The sequence below is a fragment of the Phalacrocorax aristotelis genome, chromosome 1, assembly GCF_949628215.1.
Source record: "Phalacrocorax aristotelis chromosome 1, bGulAri2.1, whole genome shotgun sequence".
Taxonomy (NCBI): Eukaryota; Metazoa; Chordata; class Aves; order Suliformes; family Phalacrocoracidae; genus Phalacrocorax; species Phalacrocorax aristotelis.
This window is the reverse complement of record NC_134276.1, coordinates 118161049-118186703: the sequence shown is the minus strand read 5'-3', so window position 1 is coordinate 118186703 and position 25655 is coordinate 118161049. Positions and strand designations below refer to the sequence as shown.

Genomic DNA, 25655 nt, shown 5'->3' with positions numbered 1-25655 from the left:
GTAATCAGACCCTACCTCAAAGATTTTAAAATTATAATTAGCCTTTCATTTCATAACATCACATGCATGTAATACGAAACTGAACAGAGCATGTGTAGATTAATAGGAAATGAATGTCAGATATCCACATTCCATTACATCCTGCATATTTGACAGGGGAAGAGCTTTCTCACTAAGGACTGTCAGGTTTAACATAGGGTGTATAATGAAAAAGGAATATTTTGTTTATATCTGGTTACAGAAATGCCTTTGCCATTATTTGTTCTTAATTCAGCTTAGAACTAGTTCTTGGATATGGACTGATTTCAGTATAAAAAATAAGAGACAACACCCTCCCCTAACACAGATTTACCCCACAACCCGATTCACTTTTAGAAAGTGCTTCAACCCAGAATTTCACTGTAAGACTTGTGCTACTTGGTTTCCCTTTATGGCTCATAATGTGACTATGCAGGAATCTCATCTTTTAGTCAGAACCTTTCTGGGTTTAGGGAAATAATGAAATAATGATTACTGTTTCCCTCAAACCTTTAATAATAATGAAAGCAACAATAAGAATTAGAAAAACGAAATTACAGACGTTTGCTGTATTTTTAATCTTTGGAGCTTAATGTGAAGCGCATTATAACTGGGAGCTTCTGACTTGGGCCTTTTAGCAAAAAGAACTGTCCACATCACTATCAAACAGTTATTTCTACTGCTCTCACTCCTCTCCCCTGGGCAGAAGTTGAGACAATAGACTGAAAGCAGTGTTCAGTATAGGTGTAACTGCATTAGGGTTTTTCATAATGAGGGGTGTACCTCTCTGTGAAGGGAAATTGCTTCTTCAAGCCAAGGAAAAGTACAGACCTCCTTTTGGGAAGCAGATGCAGAACTGTGCAGTCCACCCCAGCTCATTGCTTACCTTCTGTTTAAAAGGGAACGGCAAACCTAAAACTATGCTTAAGATGTGGAATTACAGAAATACCAGATTGCAGTGAGGGGAGTGTAAGGGACTAAGTTGCTCCAGCTAGTTGGCCTGCACTGCCAGTCTGTGAGGGATGAGTATGGGACAGCGCACAGAGCTTTTCCCTGCCTGAGCTTCTGCTTGGCCGTGTAGGGTCTCACGAGGGTCTGCAGTGTAGGGCATCGAGCTGAACACAGGGAGTGGCGTATGAACCATCTCATACACCCTGTGAATACCTCAGCAGAGATTAGAGAGTAAGAAAACCTCATTCATCCAGTTAGAAACAAGATTAGTCTTTTAAACTGCATTTGATAACTACAGCAGCATAGGAAAGTCACAGAACTCACAGAATGGAGAAATTTTGGCAGCTAAATATAAGTATGTGGTAGAAAGCACACCGGGCTTTAGTTTATTTCCGCTCCTGTTTGGAGCTCATTTTAAGTGATTTGAGTAACTTTAAGTTCGTACAGCTACCTATGACCAGTCCAATGGGACTGTGCTACACAACAAAAAATTGCTAACGTTTCATTCTAGATCTTATGTCTGGCCTAAACCAGCTGTCTTCTTCCCAAAGCCCAGCTGCTGTCATTACCTAAGCAACAGGCAGAGTTAAGATTTTCCCTGATGGCTGTACTCCACCGAACTGCCCGCGCAGGAACAGGAGCTGCTGCGGACACCTTCGGTCGTAGTTTTTTATTAGGCTTTTCTTCCTACATGAATTGTAGTTCCCAAGGGGATTTATCTGAGCACTTTCGTTGCAGCCGTGCAAGAAGGAGGAGCCGGCGTCGGAAAAAAAATTACAAAAAATTGGACAGAGAATAAAATGGACGCGGTTCCTACACGTCATCAGCCTGCGACGCCCGCCCAGCCTATGTGACGGGCGCCCGGTCACCGCTGACAGGGCAAGAGGCGAAACTGCCGGAGATAATGAGAGTCCCGAGCCGCGGTCCGCCCGCCCGCCCCGGCGGTAGCACCGCACAGAAACTCCGCCACCAGCCTCGCCGCCCCTTCACACCTGCCGGCGGCCGTTGGGCCAATACAGGGGGCGTGGCCTCGGGTGAGGCACCGCCCCAACCGCCGGCCTCGCCTGTTGGCCGAAAGGGGCGGGGTTGGTGCGGCGGGGGCGGGAGGCGGACTCGCCCGGGGAAGGGATTGGCGGGGGCGGGGCGGCGGTTACCTCGGCAACGGCGCAGGCGGCGGCGGCTGGTGGCGGTCGGGCCTGGCCGGCATCTGGCGGGCCGAGGTCTGTGAGGAGGTGGAGGGGAGCCGGAGCTGCCGGCCGGTCCCGATCTACCTGTGGGGTAGCGGCACGAGGCTCTCCGCCCGCCCTGGGTGGAGGAGTCGCATCCGGGGGCGGCCTTGCCCGGGGCCTCGGGGCAGGAGCGCCCGCTGGGAGGGGGGCGGCTGAGGGGGGCACGGTGGCGGGAAGGGAAGCCCTGTCTTCCTAGCAGCCCGGCCGCCATCCCGCCCGGGATCCCGGCGGACAGGGGCTTCCCGGCTCTGGCCCCGGGCGCTGTGGGGGACGTGCTGGGCCCTGGCTCCTCACCCCGTCACTCCGAGTGGGGCCGGGAGTCGGGGGTCCTGCAAAAAAAAAAGAAGAAACTGTAGTCTCAGTTCTGAATTATACTAATATGAAAGGGCCTCCTGCGGGCAGCTTGGGCAGCCTTGCTATCCTGGCGTTTGCATATGAGCAATCCAGGAGAATTAAATTGACTTCTAGTGCCGTTTAGTTTAGAAGGGACTCCACAGGCTATCTGCTCTGTTGACCGCCTCAAAAACTCCCAGCCCCTATGTGCACAGCGCTCCATGGATCGTCGCTTTCAGCTTAGCGTGCTGGTAATTGGAGTAGGGGGCAGACATGCCTGCCTCAGCGGCCGGCCGGGAGGGGCAGCGGTGGCTGCCCGGCATCTCTCGGGGCTGCCTGCAGAGCTGAGCGGCTCACCTGGCTCAGCTTCCGAGCAGCCAGCCACTGCTTTTATAAATGCTTCACGTGCCTGGTTTATCTTCAGGAGTTTCACGGCCTGGTTAGTCCCAACAGGTGTTAATCACTGATGCCTCAGACCGCCTTCTTGATAAAGGTTTATGGAGTTTGATAACAAGTTCTGGGACCAAGCTCTATCCTAAATAATTTTAGGACATGTCTAACATATGCTATATAGTATTGTAGGCTAAATATCAGCCTGCAAAAAAAGGAACGTGTGCCAGCTGTAACTGCTGTAACTTGTTACAGCTGAGGAAAAGAATGGGAGAAAGGGGCAGGGCAAAAAGTCAAGGGTATGTTTTTCCCGTTGTATTCTTAAATAATTGCTTTGCCAACTGTTATGAAAAACTATTAGAAAAAATGGCTATAAACAAAATGTTGCTAGGAACTGTTGTCAAAGAATGTGTATTTAGGCTTTGGGGTTTAAAAGTGAAGGCATAGAAGCATCTTTTAGGTGCTTGCACTTTCTTCTTTTCCATTTTAAGAGTACTTGCAAGGTATTTTTTTGGCCTTTATTATCTAAAATACATAGATAAAGCTCTTGACTGGACTAGAAAGTAACGTGTTTTGGGGCAGTGTTTTGTCAGGCTAATTTGGTAATAAACACTAAGCCTTAATCTGCTTTCAGAGTTTCATGTATATTAAAAAAGGAATGAGGCATAAAACAAAGGGAGTTAAAAGAGAAAAAAAAATATTTTTTTTTCTTTGAGGGAATTGCTATAACTAATGTTGGGCTTGTTTAATCTGGTGACAACTCTGTGTAGCTGTTACGCACGTAGCCAGCCTGTAGATCACTAGCAGTCTTGAATCAAAATGCACTAGATAGAGCTTTAAAAAGTATATGTAATTAAAACAAAAATACCATTCTGTAAACAAAGGCAATGGCTTATGTGACTTTATTAAAAGATTTTAAAATTATTTCTACAAAAATGCAGTTAATCATGGTTTTATAATCAGTTAGTGAAGAAGGAAGACCAAATACTTGTCATTGATGATGTTTTTTCCACTTCTTTCTCCTGCCGTGATTTTCTGGGGTAACTTAAGAGTTGTTCAGTCCTGAGTGGTTTTACTTTATTGATAGAAAAATCAGCCTTCAACACGCCACAAAATTTATGTGGCTTAATTAAATGCATATATTGAATAAGTCACAAATTTTTTGGCTCTCTGCTGAAATTATTCTTAGTGGAATTCATTCAGGATAGACTGAAGTTATCCTCTTTGCAAAGTATGTTCAGCCAGGTACTACAAGGGAACACGTGATGTAAGCTCCTTCAAATATGCTACTGCCAGGTAACTGCAGTCAGTGCCTGGGCAGGAGGAGGAGTTCGGCATCTACCTGAAGTGTGGGCGAATGTTATGGTGTCTGGCTTCATGTCTGTTTGATCTTTTATAATCTGTTTCTATTTGCAGTGAATGAATTCCTAAATTATGCACATTAATATCAGCAAAGCCTCTTACAATTAGAGTTTGAATTGAATTGACAGAGGTTGCTTTATTTATTTCAGGGTTCAGCAAATTAGGTAGCAGGTGCTGAAGGAGGGAAATACTCTTTTGCTTTGTTGTCTAAGTTATGAGGACTGACTTCACTGACAATTTGAAGTAAAATGTAATGGTCTTCCCTTTTTTCAGTTTGGTGGAAGGTAAGGAGGTGTTGCAGTTGTGCTCCTATTTGGACTGCTCAGAATGATGGCAATATTGCTACCCAGTGAATCATGGATATTGCATTATATAGACAGGGCTATAAATGGCCAACCTACTTTTGTATCAAGGCCTCTTCGCTATAATCAGCTTACGCTCCATTTGCTTAGTATACTGAGCAAACCTGCTGTGACAGTGTTTGTGTAGTGTCTTATTCACACTGTCCTTTCAAAAGTTTAAGGACTGCTTAGCCACATGCCTACCTGCTGTGCTAGCACTGCTGTACATGCAACCGTTTTCCAACAGCTATTTCCTCCTCTGATTTTCTGAACAACAGGTAATCCCTGTGTATTTGAGCCAGAATTATGGGATTGTTTGACAGGCTAGCGGGATGGCTTGGGCTGAAGAAAAAGGAGGTTCATGTTTTGTGCCTTGGCTTGGACAACAGCGGCAAAACAACGATCATAAATAAACTTAAGCCTTCAAATGTAAGTAGCCTGCTTAGTTCACTGTTGACGTTTTTACTGCAGCATTCACGTTTTCTTTAAACTGCTTTTGCGTGCTCTTCTGCTAACTGTGACCATGGAAAAGATGTGAAGAGCTTTTTGATTTAGTACAGTGGAACAAGAGTTTCCAACTAACTAAAAATAAATGTAAGCATCTGTGTGTCTGTTATGAAAACGCTTCCCAAAAAAACCACTGTTAATGTGGCACACTTTTTTCTAAGGTCACCCAGTAAGGAAGGGTTTATGATGGCTGAAACAGCTGATGATCTGAAAAAGTTTTCTTAAGTCACTTAAATAATTGCTACAGGATTGCAGTTACAAGTGATGTGTTAAACATTTGGGATTAATACAGTTGTATAAAAATGTACTTGTCTACATTTATCATGTTTATTTTAATTTCTTCCTGAGGATAATAGGTATATAATAAATAATAAAATAGGAAATAATGTGAAGATGCACACTTAATGGCGACTTCAGCATTTTTAAAGCACAATAGCTTTCAAAATAAGTAGCATTCATACTGGCAGTTGATTAATCCAGTCAAAAGTGTTTCAGGCCACAAAGAGTGCATAGTATTCTGAGCAAAATTTAAAGTACAATTACCTTGTTTCTAGTTATGTTTATGGAACAGATTCATTTTGGTAGGCATTTTCAAAGCCAGAGCATTTTGCATCTTGGTTATATGAGTCTGGGAAACCACGATTTCTGCTGTTTACATCAGGACACAGCTTTTGTTTTTTAATTTTATTTCAGCTTTTCCTGAAGACTACTGCTGGACACTGCTTAAAAAATGTACCATGGTAAAGAGTCTGCTGCTCTTCCATTCCCAGCAATTATTCTTCCACTGAAAAATTAAGTAGATTTATAAGCAAAGACTATAAACTGCTTACTAACTGCTGCCAGTCGTTTGGGGGAAACGCTACAATTTGCCCCAGGCAGATTATATATTTATGTAATTTTTGAGACCTTTATTGTAGCAGGGTTTTTATGTCATGCCTTAAGCAGGAAAGGATTCCTAACTAGAGTTGAACACAGACTTCAAGATTTATCACAATAATAGGCATTAGAGAAGGTCCCAAGGGAATTACACAAGTAGAATAAATAGAATTTGTTTGCTTTACTGTAAATCATGTAATGAGAATTTACTTCTGAATGTGTTCATTTAATGTGATGCTTTAGGAGGGTAGCTTCACATACAACTTGGCCAAGTTCTATCCTTGCAAGACATGACAAATTCTCTAATGTGCAACAAATGTCGTTAGATCAGACTTGATTAAATTGTTTCTTTTTAGTAAGTTCAGTGGGCAGATGATTTTGAGCTCTGCATCAACTTGCTGTTTTGCCCTAGGAAGAATGTATCAGGTGTCTGGCAAATACAAGTGTTTCTCCATCTGTTTGCAGTTGTTTCTTCTTGGCCTGATAAATAAATTTGAAACAAATGTTAAAGAAATAACACCTCTCCTACTCTGCTCAAATTTTCCCTTGGTGACAGGAACTGTTGACTAAACTGTTTACAGTGGTGGAATGCTATTTTCAAAACGAAGCTGCAGGTGAACAAGCTAAGCTTGCTTCAGTTGTATTCAAGGAGTCAACTACTTATAGATAGCGTTTTCAATACAGGGCTCTAGAAAGTCTGTAGAAGGATTGCATGGCACTTTCTCAAACAGCTCTGTAATCTAAGGAATGACCTTTCTCTCTGCTCAGTATTGATGCTTCGTAAAGGAGCTATTCTGTTATACCAACTTAGCTGATAGGTTCCTTGGCTAGTTCAGCAGTAAACCTGGATATCAGACAGTTCTACTAATAATGTTTTATGTTTTGGCCATTCCTCTGTGGTAAATGGTGGTTTCTTCCAGTGGTCTAGGAGGTTGAATAGAACTATGGTTAGGCCATTCTGTAATGTCTGCTGTGTAATTTCCAATGTCATATAGACTCCTCCAGCCTATGGACAGAGCTGGGAGCATGGCCAATCGAATATCCTGCTAGAAGTATATCCTCTTTTGTCTAAGAGGCTTGGGGTATTGTGCAGACTTGTTTGGGCTGACATTGTGATTTCCAAAGTGCACAGATATGGTGAACTTTGGCCTCAGGCATAATCTTCAAGTTGTTCTCTTCCATGTTAACTTATCTCCTAATTACGTCACAGGTAATATCCACACATACATGTACATGCAGACTAATGTAATGGGTGGAATCTCACTCTTGAGGCTAAAATGTCTTCAATGCTTTTGTCTAACAGCATTCACCCTATTTCCTAGAAAATACAAAACCTTGATTTATAATTGCTGTACTTTTCTGGGAACTTTTTTAATATAAAGTATATGGATTTGTAGAAAGTTTTTGTATTGTACAGTTATGGGGAAAACTAGATCTGTAATGTATTCATGTTTCAGATATATTTCAATATTTGCGTTTTTCTAACTTGATTGTTAAATTCGTACTTTCTTTCCTTTAAAGGCTCAAACTCAGGACATTGTTCCAACAATAGGATTCAGTATAGAGAAATTCAAGACATCAAGGTAGTAGTTTCTTTCATTTTCCCTATTGCAGTAGTAAATGAATATACAGTAGTTGGACTTAATTACCTCTTTCAGTAGGTTGTAACTGAGTATAATGTGTGGTGGTATAATGACATGGCATGCAGTTTGCTGTAATATTGTAGTACCCGGGAGTCCTAATCATGATCCAGGACTGAAAGTGCTAGAATATATTGTATGGTTTGAGCTGCTGTAAAACTATGTATGTGGGGGAAAAAAAGTTCTTTGCAATAGTGTGTTTGCATCTGATTTCTGTCCATTAAGAATTTCAGAATGGGGCACTGTTACAGACTTGAGGACAGACAGTTGCTTAGGTGACAACCTATATTCCATTAAGCACTCTCACTGGAGGGACTCTGAAGAAATTGCGGTCTAATCTCATTAAATGAAAAATGGTGGCTACAGTGTTAGCAATCTAGAGATGGTGAGGTAAAGGTCAGGAAAAGGAGGGAGAAATCATTAGCAAAATGAAGGCTAAAATTTAGAAAAGGGATATCGTAAGACAAATGCTTCAAGGAGGTAACATTAGATTTTTTTTTTTTAAATTGTTCTGTAGCCTTCACAGAGTATTTTTAACAGGTGCAGTTAGTCTTGAAACCAAGTAGTATGCCCTACTGGATGAGAGATCTGCAAGAAAATGGTTAATTCCTTGGGCTGATGTGTGGGACTAATAGGTTTCATATTTTTATAAGAGGCTTAACAACTGTATTCTGTCTCAGTAAAGCACAGAAGAGAAGTTTGGGGTTTGGCTGTGTGAGAATGTAAACCAATTTATATTGCTTTCCTTTGTTCTGATCCAGTAGTGGGAGAGATGACCTGCAAATAGACCATGTAGAACAATTGAAAAAACAAAGAAATCCACGCCCACCCCAAAACCTCATTAATATTACAACCAAAATGTCATTTGGGGGTTGCTAATAACTTCATACATGGCAGAGCAGCTAGTTGAGAATCAGATGATGTCTGGATATGGAGTGAAAGGATATTTGGTGAGCTTCCTCTTCTAAACCTCCTCGTTTTGGTGTGGCCTCCCCTCAGGGAGCTATTTGGGACTACCCAAAGCACAAAAGCCTAATGCTGAAGTTGATGTTGCCTCTGTAGACATATCAGGAGTGGATCAGAATTTTCTGTAATGTTCTTTAAGTTGAATTGCAGTATCTAGTGTTTGGGTGAAACCTCAAAGTTGGGAAAACTACCCTTTGTGGTTTGGTCACTTGACATAACCTGTTATTACCAGAATGTTATTTTTTTCAGAAGACGGATTTTTTTTTTTTAAAGCCTGTTATTTTGTATACAGAAGCCTTTGGATGTTATTGGTGCCTATCTAGGGACAGAATTTAAGACAGGCTGTGGATTTTATGTTATGGCTCATCTGATTTTCATTTACTCAACGTTATAAACAATATTCAATACTAAAATGATCAAAAGAGAGGCTGAATGGGAGTTTATTTTTATTTGATATAACGTTTTAGAATTGTTTTAGTTCTTTTATTCAGAGAATAAACAAACATGTTTTCCATTGTGGAATATTTCTACAATAAGACCACAGAAGTGGTTAGAATAGTTTGAAGGCAGATAGAGTAACCAGAGTTCCTTTGGGACTCTTTCTCAGTTGATTAGCATTCAAGTTGATCTGGCTTTTTTCTGTCAGGGGAGCAAAGAAAATAGTTTGGGTTTGGGTTTTATTCTTTGTGCCTCATGCACTTCTTTTCTTTGCAGTTTGTCTTTCACAGTGTTTGATATGTCAGGTCAAGGGAGATACAGAAACCTCTGGGAGCATTACTACAAGTAAGCCTATCATTTATTTTAAAGGATTGCTGTTCATGTGAGCTGTCATGTACATTATTTAAACAGAAGTATGATAATAACTAGTGGTTAGAAATGATTCAGAGAAGACTTACACCTGGTGTTTGACAGAAGGTCAGTCTGGATACTTACAACTTCTTTTTCTGTTGCAAAAAAAAAAAATTATATGCTGTTAATCAAGATGCTTTTGGGGGCATCTTGTTGACCCAAAGATTGGGGGAGCATGCTAGAGATGGGATTTACATATTGAAACCTGAAAACTAATCCTGTAAGAAAGCACCAAGATGAGTCAGGTTTCTAATTTTTGTGTTCTTCTGTAGACAAGTGACTTAAGACCCAAAAGATATGGCTGATGGTTGAGATTTTGAGGTGAGGGAAGTTAACTTCAGAGAATGAGGCACATGTAACTAAGAACTTGACCAAGTATTTTTAGATGTTACTTACTAAGCAGGGTATTAATTGTAATTTATAACACCGCAATATTGTCTTATTGGTAATAGATATAATTTTCCATTTTTCTAGCTTCTAGTGAAACTTGGATCTCCATTTTTGTTGTCTCATTGTTATTCTGTAATACCTGATGCTGATTTAAATAAGGTGAACAGTAGAGAAATAGAATGGAGAAATTCTGAAGATTATAATATTGATTAAATATTAATTTTTAATGTGATAGACCTTAAAGTGTTCTTTAACTGAGGATTAACACTTCTCCATTCTGTGCAAAATGTGTTAGCAATTTGAAAACGGGTGGGTAGGAGATCTTCATTGTTCAGAGTGTTAGATGTATGTCTCATGTCTTTTGGATTTCAATAGCAGATTCCCCTAGGCTGCTTTAAAATGCTAGCCAAGTGCTTCACAAACAAATAATTTTTCTGACTGCTCTGTTTAATGCAGTAACTTATCCCTTGTGTGGCATAAATTACTTTTTTCATCTTAACAGTGAGGGAGTTTCTTAGGTAGCGCTGACAGTGAAATGTGCACCTGTTTGCACCCCTGTTCCTAAACCAGTGCCACAGTGACATATTTGAGATTAACTTCTAAGAATAATGTAAAAATAATAATGTGCTGTTCAGTTTACAAAGTTAAGCAAGATTGAATTTTACAAGAATTGCAAAATGGCAATCCAATCTGATCAAGTTATAAGTGTGTTCTTTGGAGTGCTTGGAGCTTGCTCTTCTATTTGGCTTGAAACTTTAGGATGTCCTCAAAGTACACTTGTCTTAAGTATATTACTGTTACTTGTTTGTGCTGTTGATTTTTGGTAGTAAATACATGCTAGGACTCTGATTCCTCTAGAAAGCCCTGTATGCTCATAAAAATTATTTAGGTGTTTTCAGCTAATATGCAAAAGCTTTATTTGCTGTTGTGGTTCTTCTGTACTCCAGAAAAGAATGGAGCTTCTCATACAATCCTAGGCAGGTCAAGTTATATCTGTTTTTCGGTAGGTCTAGGACTGTTTCTTATCAACATACGAAGGTAGATGGTGCTGGGGGTGAAGAATGTATCCATAATGGTCTCGCAGAGAAACGTAAAACTAAGGAGAAGTGACTATTACAATAAAATGTAAATTTAAAATAGGTTTTGTGGGTGTTTATCACTGTTCATTTGGATTGGTCAGACTTTATTTTGCTTTCAAGTAAGTTTCAATAAATGGAACATCAAGTCATAAAACACCAGTAATATCCTGACATAATGAGTTGTATATATGTTGTGACTGAGGTCATGTTGCCAGCAAAATGTGTTCATGATTTGAAATATTTGGAAGTTTTTACCTATTATTCAAAACAAAAGAAAGATCCTGTTTATACAGACTTTTGAAAAAGTTAAATTAATCTGCATATGCCTAGTTATCAAACAACTGAGGACACAGTTTTTTCTAAGAAGGTAATTGACGTTTCTCTAATAGACTTGTTTTAGTGTAGGTAATAAAGAATTTCTACAACAACCTGTCGTGAGATTTTCTTTGTCTGTCTGATCACACTGTCAGAACGGCAGTTGGTTACATTTTCAGATTTCATTTTTCTGCCTCAGCAGTGAGATCAAGGTTTTTTTTAAGAGTCAGTGTAGACTGAACCTTGTATGAGTCACACAGCTGACAACCTCGTGTCTCAAAAAATCATGCAGGTTACCAAGAGACTGAATTTCAGAAATAAGACTTGTTTCAGATATTAATGGTAAATAACAACAACAAAAATTAAAGGGGGGGGAAAATCAGGTTTGCTTTTTTGGTGTTTCTTCTGAAGCCTTTTCTTAATCACAGTTTGAGAACCTACAGTTTGCCTCTTTGCTCTTTTTATGTCATGCAGAGAAGGCCAAGCCATTATTTTTGTCATTGATAGCAGTGACAAATTAAGGATGGTTGTGGCCAAAGAAGAACTTGACACCCTTCTGAATCATCCAGGTGAGAAGGCTTTTTTCCCCTTCTGTCTCCATATTTGTTATGTTGTCTAAAGAAAAGCCTTTATCTGACATATTCTGCATTCTGAGTACTTTGCAAATATTTTAGCCATTGATGAATACTAGAACAAAAAATAGTCTTCGATAAGTTTGGGGGGGTTTCTATACCTATTCACATTTGCAAACTGATCATATTTCAGTTGGCTACACTGAGTTGGGCTGGTCTCTTATTAATCAATATAGATCAAAAGTTGCATTGTTTTGAGTAGGAATAGTCTTTGACCCTTTGGAAGCTGGAGAGCCTGTATGTGATGACGAACATGTACGAAAAAGTATGTTCCTGTCTAGATTTTTCCATGAAGACAGCTAATGCCTTTAATGTAACTTTTAATTTCTTTTTTTTATCTTAATTATATATTTTTTTTAATTATGCTTTAGCCAGAAATAAGGAGGGATAATTATACTGGTCAGTTTCAATTGCCTATAAAAGCATACATGGGATGGAAGATGCTAGGAGATAATTTATGATTGGAGGCTTGGTTTTAGGGTTTTGTTTGTTTCTTTGGGTTTTTTTTTTTACGTGAGGCTACACTTTTTAAATTAAGTTTAATTTCAGTCAATTCTTCACTTCTTTGCCCTTCCATAAAGCCAACATTACTGGAATGATTTTGTAAGCAATATGCAGTTTTGACGTTCAGCACTTTAGGTAGTTGCTCTGACTAACTAGATTATAAATCTACATGCAGGAAATTTAAAAGTGAAATAATTCTATCATTTCTTAAGATGGTAGAGCCTTAACTTGTGGGGTTACCGTGCTGAAAGTAAGAAAGGAGAACCTGACTTGCATTTCTAACCAGGAGAAGTAGTATGTGATAGGGGCATTCATGTTACTATGATTTTATTTTCCATGAAGACTGTAATACATTAGTTCATCAACAAAGATGCTGTAGCTGAGTGTGTGTGAGCTGTCTGGGCCCTTTTAATTTAATGTTCAAGGATATGAGCCCCTTCAAATGCAGACACTGAAAAGACAGTCTTGCAGTGGTCAAAGGGGAAGGCGAGGTGAACCAAAGGCTGCAGGTGGACTACACAGAGGCGAGGGAACTTTGTTCCAAAGCAGGTAGTAATCATCATGGTAAAAGGTGATTCTGTTAGTAAAATGGAAACCACATAGGATCAAGGGTGGGAGGTAAAGACTGCTATAAGAAGTTACTGGTTTATTAGAAGGCAAAAGAGTGAAAATGTTAAGACTGAGGAGATGGAACCTTAGGTGGGGCTCTTCATTTAAGCATTAACAGGTTATTAATGCTGATCTAGCAGCTGGTCAGTGCTCTTCGGTTCTTGATGTGTTTGTGTTTTCTAGTTCCGAAAGGCCATGGCTATGGCCACCTAGTACGTTCCCTAGAACCAGGAAAGAGCAGTTTTGTTATTTCTGCCTTGGAGCAGCTCAGCTCAAATGCAGCAACAGTGTTCCTGTTTTACCAGTCACATCTAAGGGAACCAAAAAGAATAAAAAGTTCTTCTAGTGGTAATGTTTGATAAAAGTAGCTGTTAACTGAATCAATATAGAACTGGTTTATTATAGCGTTATTTTTATTTGTATTACTGTTCAGCTTTTCTTCCTGCATGCCCTACCTTCTCCCCATCTATGCTTCTGCCTTTGTGAACCTCCTGGAGTGGTTTAAATTTACATGTTTACTGAAGGTTTTAATGGGTGCAGGGTAACAACCTTGAATCAATTCCTGTCTGTGAAAATCTTAGCAATTCTTCAGTAAAACAGTTCCCTCTCTTTTTTTGTCAGACTTTGCCTGAGGTTGTCAGGTGAAAGGGAACATGTACTGTGAAGCATTAACGGGGTTAGAAGTTTTACTAGCTGGGACTGTTGTGTGAATTGGAACTATAAATTATTTTTACTTACATAAGTGGATAATGCACGCTACAAATACTGGCTTGTTTAATGATGACTGTTATTGTATTTTTTTAAAATCAAAATTCATTCTACAGCATTTTGCAAGATGGTAGTCTGTAGGTTACTTGTTTTAGATATTGACTCTTGGGTCACTTGACCTCTAGCACATGCTTCTAAAATAAACTGGAATTCCTGTAAATTTGAAATTCTTTGTATAAAATTACACATCACATATATCTAGTGTTAGGGATTTTTTTTTTAATGTGTTAACTCATAACTACTTGCGACTAGAAAATGTTGGCTTTCCATTAAGACCTGTAAAAAGTGGTTGGGGGAAATACTGTATGGTAGAAAATAATGTCATAAGGTAGGAAGTAACAAATTTCTGTGACCACCACTTTATTTAGCAACCATCTTTAAGTGTGCATTTATGAGTTTGTGTGGGTAGGTTGTGCCCCTTTTCAATTGCTTTTAAAAACACTGAAAATTCCATTATTAACTTGGCTATTTGCATATGTGATGTCAGTTAATTTCTGTGGTTTTAATTCAGCCGTAACCTGCAACCTGTGGGTACCAGGTTTCATTTAATTATACTATAGATTAATGTAGACATTTTAGTCAGGAGACACAAAAGCTGTTCAGCTATGGAGTCGGAACAGAGATTTATTGATACTCTCTGCTTCTGTTTTGAGGCCTTTGATTTGTGTTAGAGGATATCAGGGGAGAAAATAGCTCCAGATAGGGTAAATTGTTGTAAAAATTGTCAGCGTTTTGGTCAGCACTTGTGATCTCTCAGTACGTGTTATCTCCACTAATTTTGTGGAAAAGTTCGGTAGGGGGTTAGAAAAAGAACATTATGAAGAAGGTTCAAACCACTTCAGCATTGACAGTTTGTTGGGTTTGGGTTTTTTTTTTTGCCCCCGTCTGTCCATGTCCCCCTGCTCCCACTGGGGACACTGGCTTATGTTTGAAGTTTTTAAATAAATCCTTATCTTGCTAACTATGTGAAATAACCTTTTATTTTTACTATTTTAAAAAGAGCCTGTATAGCAGTTTTCACTGGGGGTGTGTGGAGTGTGCGTTAAGTTCTTTTCCCATCAAGAAATGACTGATAGACTCAAATCTACTTTTTTTTTATTCTAATCCTGTAATTCATCCCTTGTTTAAATAATGTGACAAATTCTTACAGTTAGTCTTGGTGCTGGAAATTTTTTGGCAGTTTTACATCTCTCAGATTGAAGAGAGTAAAGTTTGTTTCTTTCAAGTGACTCTCTAGTCTTTTGTGGTAATCAACGAGGCTTACGCTTTTGAATGTGTAAGTATGCCAGAAATTGCCAGGGTGCTTGGTTTGGTCTGTAGCTCTCACTGGTAGCTGAGAAGAGCTTCTGGAAAAGAAATTCTTCTTCAGGTGAGGGCGGTATAAGGGATGTCCAGACATGTACATTTTTTTCCTATTTTATGAAGTCATGGATAGTCTCCAGGATGCTAAAAGATAATTCAGACTACCCTTATGCGGCTATTGTTGTGAGGTTATGAACAAACACAAACCATTTTTCTGTCCATTTTACACATCCCGTTCTCACAAAGCAGAGATGGGTAGTATTTGTAGGCAGTTGTTTGATCTCCTGTTCCTCAGCATCACCAGCAATTTATACCCACAGCTTTAAATGTATGTATAAGGTAGGGGGCGAGGGGGTGGAAGATCCCAAAGCCTGCCAGAAAGTTTGTGAGCATTCTTGAAGCATGCATCAGAGGCCATGTGACCCAACAGTGTGCATCTTGGTAGGATACAACCTTCAGAGAATTGCAGTTACAGGTGAGCAAAATATCTTCCTGTATCGTTTGTAGTTTATTACACGTAGAGGTTAATAAGTGTTGCATAATGTCATGATAGTTCTACTTCTGCTCATGCCTAGATGTTAAGCACCGTCGACTGCCTATTCTCTTCTTTGCTAACAAGATGGACCTCAGGGATGCAATATCATCTGTGAAAGTATCTCAGTTACTGTCGTTAGAAAACATCAAAGACAAGCCCTGGCATATCTGGTATATTTCCCTTTTTCTAACCTTTTATTGGTATTACTTTGTACATTCCTATTTTAGGTCTATGGTACCACTCAGTATTATATGACATAAATTTAATAAACCAGATAAAATGCTGTGCTGCCACATGTAGAAACAGTAATAATATTACAATGTTTGCTATGAAACTTGCTTTAGACACACAATGCATTCATGTAGACTGTCTTGAAAACTTGCACAATAGAACTATTACCAAAATAATGAAATGGAGGACTTCTAGTGAAATCAGAAAGCAGTGTTCTTATTAGAAGAACAGCTGCTGTTATTTTTTGCTAGGAAATTGAGCAGAATTGTTATCAGAGTGCTGCTGCTAGTTTGTCTTACAGATTTCAGAATATCAAAAATAAAACCTGTAGAGTTGTGGGTTTGGGGTTTTTTTCCACTCTGTGGATGCTTTAGTAAACTATTGTTGAAAAGCCATTTACTAAACTGTTCTCATGTGAATTCAGAGGGACACCATACTCTGTACTATGTAGTGTTTGAGATTTTAGCTGTAGGAGCTAGTGCCTTCTTTCTGAAAGATGTAAGCTTTTGTATAAATAGAGGGATTTTGTGCCAGTATTCACAAGGAAAAAAATTCCCCTTTTATCAGAAGTGTTTTATATAAGTTAGAGTTTTGTCTTGCTGAAGCCCTCAGACACTATAAGTAAAAGTGAATTCAGCAGATAAATGCTGCTGAAAATTACAATTTTCATTTTAGGCCATTTAATAGTAACCTTGATTACCTGGGCGTTGTTTTGGGGTCACTGCTTTATGTCTCAGAAGTTACACTGATGAATTCTTGAGCTCCTTGGTAGATAATTTTACAGCTAACCACAGTAACACTCCAGATTGACTGCTGTGCTAGTTTTCATAAGCATAAGAATGAGGGGCCTTTAAACAGTTATACCCCTGTGATTCAAAAGGTAGATTTACGCTGTTCTCAGTGTAGCTCAATATGTATGAGCAGACACTCCTAGGGTTGCTGTTACAATGAAGGGTGTACACACTATACTTTCTTCCTCCAGTGCTCCAACATTCTCACTGTCTGTAGGAACCGTGTGGGAGGACAGTTGGAGTCAATGATCTTAAAGGTCTTTTCCAACCTAAATGATTCTATGATTCATCACTGTTGTAGGTAGTAGACATCTATTATAGCAGTCTGAAGAGGGAGTTATCGAAGTGGAGGTGCCGCAGAACAATGTGGCTGCCTTGTGTGGGAGCTCTTCCAGAACCACTCATGTTCTAGGAATGATTCCTGTGCCTTGAAACTGGTATTAAAATAGATGACATCTTGAAATGCAGTTTCCATATTGGGAAGGTACCCTAGAACATATCACTTGAGAAGCAGCCCTCTCCATGTGAAGAAAACTTAAGTAAACTGTACTTGATGCTACTTCGCAATATTGTAAATTACAAGTACAGTGATGACTCCACTAAAACTGGTCTTTTTACAAAGTTTTCATACTTTGATTTGTTTCTTTCAGTGCCAGCGATGCACTTAAAGGAGAAGGATTACAAGAAGGTGTGGATTGGCTCCAAGGTATCTGATATGTAATTCTCTTACTCTGTTTTCATTTTGTTATTTTTTTTTCATTTTGTAAGGTTTTTTCTTTATTATTTCCCTTGTTTTCTTTCTGTCCAATTCTGCTGCCAGATCAAATTACACAGTGAGTACTGATGTTCTATCTCATATTTGCCTTTCATTTACCTCCTTAATGTATACAAAAGATCATGCCAGTTTCTCTGGCAAAAGTAGGTACTATGAAATATTAATGCAAACTCTTGCAAACAGTTTAACACTTTCTTGTAAACAATAATAATACCAGCTCCTGCACTTCAATTTGTTATTGTGGTAGTTCAGTTTGTTCTTTAATTTATTCCTACTGTCCTGTCCCAGTTTTACGTAACAATGTTATCTATTAGGAAATGGCAAAAAGCAGGCTAGAAAAATAAGCAAAGTACACAGACAAATACACCAGTTTTGATTATTCAACTTCAGTTCTTTATTCTAGAGCCAAAATAAGAACAGCTTACATTATAACAATGGTAGCATGTGCAAACACTCATAACTATATAGAAAATAACAGATTGAGCTGAGATGATATATTGCATACATGTTTTCAGTTACAAACTTGGTATAGATGCTGTATATCCTTCTGTTGTTTGTTAGTAAGGATCTGGTCTCTTTTGTCCTCCTGTGTACTGCTAAATGTATAGAGTAGTGAAGCAAGGTATTGTTTTGCTAGACTCAATCTAATTTTAGCTCACTAATTTACATCGTTTACATCATGAGTGCATTAGGTAGTGTGGTATAATCTGAATCTGCAAGATGGTGTTTCTGTACTGGCGCGTTCTGGGCTCTGGCAGCCGCTAGATGTCAGCAATGCTCCAGAGTCAGTGCCACTGAACTAATTTCCTTCAAAATGCAGCTAAGTAATATCCAACATTGTCCCTGATTTAACATCTCATTTATCTATGGATACCAGACTGTCCTTTCTACTTAGAATCCTTATGGCTAATTAGAAAGAGATGGTTTATTTTACTGTGTTTTTACAGAATATGAAACTGTTTGCTCATGTTTTCAGAGGAAGGGATACTAGCCAAAGTAGTCTTTACAAAGAGATTTACTGCCCTAGAGAAGAACAGAGATGCATTCTCCACTAGCTAAAAGAGTTCTGTGGTGGGGAACCAGTATCTTACTACTGAGTTTCCTTCACTGCTATATGCCATTATCATAAAGTCAGATTCCAAATCGCATAGTTTTTCCTCATTTCAGGCATAGTTCTGATTTTGTAATATTTTCCTGTGATTTTCAGGGTCGCTACTTATTTTTGAGGAACCTTCTAAGTTTCAATCCAAATTTTGAGTTGATGGTTTTGTTCGTAGCTTCAAGCTACTTAAAAGGATCTCCAATGCTTGTCTAAAAACTTTCTGACAAAATATTTAAGTTTTAAACGTAGATTTTTTTTTAAGCACAATAAGAAGGTGCTCTGCTGTCACTTGCATAACTCTTCATAGCTATTCACGTTTCATGGATTGTTAAACTTCTTCATTTCCTGAGCTGAAATTCTTCATGGATGGACTTTACCTAAAAGAGTTTCCTTTAACTCCCTGGCTCAGTGTCACCAGAAGCTTGAGGGGTAGAGTTAAAACTGTATTGTTTCCTAAGCACGTGCAGTTTGGCAGTTATACTTTTAATGGATGAAGACTTTGATATTTCAAGAGCAAATTTTTACTACAATTCTCCTAATTCCTAGAGCACTAGATGGAAATGTTTGAAACAACTCAAGTTAATAGCGGTCCCTAAATCACAGCCTGTGGATGCTGTAAAATGCAGTGGAGGAAATGACACCTGGTTAATCAATGCACAGTTGTTCTTGTCAACAGCCATGCTTTCCTTAGTTACCTTTTGCAGGCCCATTTCAGGTAGTTCACAGATTTGGGGCAGCAGGGGAAGAAGGTTTTGCCTTTTTTTTTTTTTTCCCCCTAATGAAGGCTGAGTTTGCGTATTTCCCTATTTTTGTCATGGGGTTACTATTGCAACAATACATAATCAGTAGGGTAAAACTGTCTCACAACAGCCTAAACCTGGCTCATGTTCCCTATTAGTGGGGAAAATTGTGCTGATTCCCACATTTTGTAATGGGGATTTGGTACATTTATGCTACCTAAGGAAATGTTTGAAGTGAATTGAGAAGTGGCAATCGGACAGCAGTATGGAGAAGTGTGGCTATTGAAATCAAATAAGTTTTCGTGCAAGTTACTCAAAAACAAACAAATCCTTTGCTGTTGGGGAGTTAGTTCATGTTCAGTTATGTGGAAGCTGAAATGTGTACAAGGAATTGAAATGCGTACTTCATAAAGTAAACCTCCAGCCCTTATTCTCATCAAAGTTACTTTATAAGCCTGAAAAAGATAAAAATTGAATTATGTGGAAGACTCTGTGTTTAGTTAGCAACATTTGGGAAAAACAACTTGGCTGTGGAAGAATTTCAGAAGTGGGTGAGAGAGCAAGTTGAAAACTCTAACTGCATTGTTCTCCATTCTTGTAACTACACCAAAATATCTCTTGGTGTAGTGCTGTAACCTGGACAGCACTGGGTTATGTTTTCAAAAGCAAAATAATTCATCTTGTGTTAAGACTAGCTGTTTCTTTTTATTAACAGATCAGATCCAAGCAATGAAGACATGAGAGATAAATAAGATGTGTGGCATTCCTTTACAAACTTCATGTCAGTAGGTGTACAAGTTCCTTGGAAGGGAAGAATGGCTTAAAGAAAATGAACAGTTCCACTAAAATACACTGTGCTGACTGGTTTCCTTTTAGTATCTCTTCCAGGAAAACTGAATGTAGACAACATAGCACCTCAGGTATGCACACTGATGAATTAAATTGAATCTTGTGACTGGAGAGCATATTTTAAAAGAAGATTTGTGTTAACAATAAACATCTGCATTCATGTGGGTTTTAAGTGATAATTAGCCATCAGAAAATGCCCCTCGGGTTTTTTTTTGGGGGGTCATCCTTTGACCAAATGGAAATATTTCTTTTCCTGAGAAAGAATAATCAGCACTTCCTGAAATAGAGCTGCATGAGATACCTACTGATTTTAGGGGCCCATTTTTAGGTATTTCTGCAAATTTTTTATTGTAACGTTTGATGTTGGGCATTTAGTAACCATCTACAAATAGGCTTCTAGAGGAATATTTTGATTCAAGATACAAGGATTCAAATATTAAATGTATTTGTTACAGATGATTGCAGATGTTTTTAAGGAACTGCTTTTAATGAAATGTTACAAATTGATTTTGTGATATGCCATGGTTATATTTGCATTCCCATCAATAAAACTTCAAATATACAACATGCCATGGTTTGGTTTTTTTAGCTTAAATGTGTTCGTTGATGGCCTTTACATCTTAGAGATTTTTGGTTTTCTGTCAGTTCGTTTGGAATTTGCTTGTCCATTTTCCAAGGCAAATAGCGCTGTATACTGTAATAAAGCTTCTGACAAGGTTGGTTTTTTATTGCGTATATTTGTTACACTTTCAGATAAAATAGACTGCTCTTCCAGATATTTAAGGAGCATGTAGTTGGAAGTCATATTTTTGTAAACAAAGTTAAGAGACAGTTCATTAGTTTACTAGATCACTAATATGAAATGTGTCTTATACTTCTGTTGTGTATAAAAACTGGTTTACTTTCAAGAATAATTTTTAATAAACTTTCTGACTTCAAAGATGTACCACAGGTAACAAATTAAGCCAATCCTAAGAACCTTATTTTTGTCATGCCACCTCTTCCTCTTTAATCCCTCCTCCCTTATCCAAGAAACAAGCAGACTGGCACTGGGAATGCTGAAGACTGTATTTAACTGAGCAATTAGCTGATTCCTGTGGGAGATGTAATATGTAGGTCTTGCAAAAGCTTCCCCCCCCACTACCATATAAAATGCACAAATGTTCTGTAAACATGCCTTCTAGGGCTCACTTAATAGAGGAATGTTTGGAGCAGAGACCTGCCTGAAATGGTAGAGCAGTTTCATGTACTTTCAGTTATTATTGAACGGTTAAAATTAACTCCCCTGCTTTGCTAGAGGGAGCTAAGACTTTCTGTAAATAAAACTTTCTTACAGGATGCTAGAGTTCTGAAAGTTCAGGTTGTCATTAAAGTATTTATCTTTCATGTCTCTTCCTGTGACGCCTTTGGCCTTCTGTCAACCCTGAATATAAATATCTATACAAGGTCAAATACAAAAGAAGAAAAAATCATCTATAATTCGGAGACTTTTTCTAACTCTGAACTCTGGGGCAGATATTTTTCTGTTTACTTTGCATTGGATAATATGGTAACAAAAATAACATTTGTTGGAAACATGTTTTGCTGAGTAGAAGTATTTTGTAATTATTTTGGTTTACTTATATGACTTATTTAAATGAAACATTTAATTTTAAGTTGGCATTAATTTTTTTCTACCAAAGAAAATTTAAGTTCTTGCCTAAAATCTGTGTTTCTGGCTTTCTTGAATAATCTGGACCTTGTGTAGTCCAACAAAATAATCAGAAAGCCATCAAAGTACTATATTTATCCTATGGATTGCATTTGCTACCATGGGAAGCTGTTAGAACCTGCTGCTTTGTCCTTCCACCCACAAATCTGAGGAATGTATCCTATTGTCTTTTACTTTTTGCTTTCTGATGTGATTAGTAAGCCCTTTCTGAAAACAGCATTTAGTTATTTATGTCAACTATTGTTCCATTTCTTGGGTTTTTTTAGTGGGTTTTTTTTTCCCTTCAGCAGCTCTTTCTGTTCCTCTCCTAGGAGAGGTGTCTCCCAGGACACTGGGCTGGACAGAGACCTGTTAGAAGGAGCGGGAATGGGGACAGTCCTGTTAGTGAAGTGCTTGATTTCCAGCCCCATCCTCCCCTCTTACAGCTTCAGCCGTTACGTGTCTCTCACTTCTGGAACATCAGTGATCGTTCTGTGAACATAAAACTACCAGAAGGATGTCTCTGTGTTCACTTTTCCTCCCCCCATGCTGTGCAGCATAGGTCCCTAATATACACAGTTGCTACAGCATCGAGTTGCTTTAATAACGTTGAATTTGGTACAAGGATCATATATTGCACAAAACCTTCATGCGTCTGTGCAAAATCACTTCCTTGAAGTTGTTTTCTGAGGGCCTGATGGCTGTCAGTCTTCAATGGTGTTCTCCCGTTAGATTTAGGATGTTAATTTAGTGAGTTCTACCTGGGTGTCCCGAGACAGTTTGCATGTATGAGTTTATTGTCCCTTAAGAGAAAAGCAGACAAATTCCTTCGGAGGTTTAAATGAGACTTGCAGAATATTCCTCTTTTTTTTTTTCTCCATGTTACTATAGGTGTATTCATTAAGTGGGGACTTGAAAGGCTACAGAGTGACTGAAAGAGACTGAGAGTTTGGTCTTTATACCCCATGCAACATTACATGCTGTTCCTTCAAGCACACTGCCTTTCTGCATATTCATGAATTTCCTCAAAATATGCCTCATAATGCTTAAGACTACAGCATTTTCAGCTAAAACATTAGTCAGTCATTCTCACATACAGTGTTGCCTTCTACATGCTTTCTTTACCAAGTAGGGGCTATCAGGTAAACATGTGAATCCTCATTCTTTCTAGCCTTGCCTCTCTGGTACTTGGGACATGAGCCCATGGGAACTTTGTGTTTAACCTGTAGCTACTTGCAGGTATGCCAAGAGTCTGTGAAGACTCCTGGGCAATTTTCTGTTAACTAAATGGAGTTCTAAGTGTTAGTATGTTAATGTAATGGAACCTTCTTTTAATCTCAGCCCTCTAACTATAATATGCCTGGGGGTTTTTTATTTACTAAAAGGAAAGATATGCTGCTGTGGAAGGCTAGACATAACAGCTCAGCTGCACTGCGTAGTTGTCTACAGGAAGGCATTCTGATTTGGTAATATGTGGAATGGTAATGTTGCATTTCAGTGCTTCCTTAAAACAGCTGTGTAACCCTCTGTCCCAGAAAGCAGCTCAACACTTAGAAGTTCTAACTAGGGAATAATCCTTTGTTAGTAATAAGAAATAACATTAACATTGATTCAAAATACCTGACCTTAAAGCAAACATTTCTTATGCCAAGAAATACAGATGTTTTTTGGTTTAGGGTTTTTTTGTTGGGTTTTTGTTTTTAAGTTGTTTGGGAAATCACTCTCCTTATGATTAATTTCTGTCATCCGTTTCTTCCATTCTTTCTGGCCTGTCTTATTTTTGTTTCACAGAAATCCTTACAAATCTTGCTCCTAAACTTTCTGGTCTGCTCCTTTTAATTCTTGCTGAGTACTCTGCTAGTGAAATTTCGCAGCTCCCTTCCCTGTTGTGTGTGGGGTTTGTTTGTTTTGGGTTTTTTGTTGTTTTGGGGTGGGGTTTTTTTGTGAGAAACAAAATGGATAATGAGAGAAGGTCACAGAAGACTGGAATTTTAAAAAGCAAAAAAAGGGGACTACTGAGAAAAGGCTTCAACTTTCCTCTTTCAGAAAGGTCAGGCAAGTTTGCTTCCAAAGGTTAACTTGATATGCCCTGATTATTCTTTTATTATTATTCTTACACAGCCCATACTTCACTGCAAATTGTAAAATGCACTGTTACTGTGCTAAAGTAATATTATGTGTACTAGCTATTCAGAATTCAGGACTTAAAATGCTGCCTTATAACAAATGCCAAGTGTTTCCAGTAATGCTCCGTAACCATACTTCAGTTCTGAGACTCTGTAGCTCCTGTCACAATAAGTTACATCATGAAAGCATCTGTTTTGGTATGAACCAGCACTTTATCATTAATTTATCAGTGTTCAATCAGTTGGATTGCTACTTAATTGACTGAAAATTTCTGGCTATATGAAGTTGTTCTCAGAAGTACAGTGCTTATGTGATAACATACTGTTATCTTTCAATGGATGTCAGGATCTTGCCCTGCAAAGCAGCCATGTTTACTTTTTCCACTTTTCTAATGATAGCATGAAACCCGCTTCCACTACCCTTTTCCAAAATCAGTCTTTAAAATGAAAGCTAGGCTGTTAATATCTCTTGTCTACCATTAAATGATCTTATATTTTACAAGTTGTTTATCAGAAGATTAACTTAATTATATTACAATCATATTACTTGGGCACCAACTCACAAGGGAGTGTAAGTAATTTCTCTGTGAATCAGGGGGTCCCTTTAAGGATCAGGGTAACTTGCTTAGTAAAAGAAGTATAAATTTAGAAACTTCATGTTAGTCTTTTTAAAAACAATTCTGTCTTTGGAGATCAGTGAGTAGATTGTAGGCCTAGCAAGATAGTTATTGGACCAAATTTAGTTTGCTGAAGAGCTGCCTGGCAGTTCTTAGTAAAGGGAAGAAAAGACAGTAAGGAAAGGATGTAAGAAATCAAGGAAATTGGGATGTATGGAAGTTTCTTTGGGATGAAGTAGATTCATGCTAACGCTAACTAATATTAAAGAAACCCAAGCCTCTTGAGGTTCAATGAAGTGACCATGATAAATGATTGAAGTAGATGCATGGCAGCACAGGCTCCCTAGTAAGGAGAGCAGCCCCATCAAACTGCTTCTGTAGAGAAAAGGCAGTTGGTGCTGAGCACCCAACATCCCGAGGCTGTGTGTTTGAGTTTCCTTAGTCTAGCTCCTTTCTGGCCATCCAGACTGAGTGCCTCTTAGCTATTGGAGCACGTTGGGTGCACTCTGAGCTTCCCAGTGTAGTTTCATCCAAAAAGAATTCAGTTTGTGTAGTCCCAACCTACTTGCAATGTAAACAAAAGCACTGCTAGTGAGGATGATCTTTAAAGTAACCTCGTGACCTGAACTAAAATGCTAGTGTAGGCATGCCTGTATGAACCTAAGAGGGAAACAGTCCCAAAGTTTTAAAACCATGGAGTTGAACCCACGTAAAAGACTAGGAGAACTTGGCAAGAGGTCTCCAAATGTGAAGCTTTCCCAGGAATATTTCCAATGAAATAGCTAGTAAAAATACAAGTTTGTAGTACAGTCCAGTCAGAACCGGGAAAGTTTATTCCACTAATAAAGGATATAACCATTAGGCAGGGGTTAAGTGGTAACACTTCCAATTTAGAGGAAATGGCGTAATGTGAGTTGTGAAAAATAGGCAGTCATGAGTAAAAAGAGTTATTATTGGCTGTTGGACATCGTTGCTGTTCCAGGCATTTTCTGTATTTATGATCACACAGGTTTAAAGGTGTTACTAGGGAAAAACTTTGCAATGCTCCCCCCCCTTCTTTTTTTACTTAAAATCTCACTCTGCAAGTAAATATCTGTTTTACTCTTATCCACCAACATTTATTAATGTAAACTGAACA

General features: G+C 38.6%; 1 protein-coding gene across 2 annotated transcripts; it reads left to right on the top strand.

Annotated features, from left to right (window-relative positions):
- Positions 1-1845: 1845 nt before the first annotated feature.
- On the top strand, positions 1846-20809 carry ARL6 (ARF like GTPase 6). 2 transcript variants are annotated; one of them, XM_075103336.1, is made up of 8 exons: positions 1846-2003; positions 4903-5053; positions 7529-7590; positions 9328-9396; positions 11721-11815; positions 15637-15766; positions 17269-17324; positions 19951-20809. In XM_075103336.1, the coding sequence occupies exons 2-8, from the start codon at positions 4931-4933 to the stop codon at positions 19974-19976; spliced, it is 561 nt and encodes a 186-aa protein (XP_074959437.1). In that variant the 5' UTR covers positions 1846-2003; positions 4903-4930; the 3' UTR covers positions 19977-20809. The 2 variants fall into 2 exon arrangements, with proteins under 2 accessions (XP_074959437.1, XP_074959430.1); XM_075103329.1 differs by lacking the exon at positions 1846-2003 and adding an exon at positions 2095-2189.
- Positions 20810-25655: the final 4846 nt, after the last annotated feature.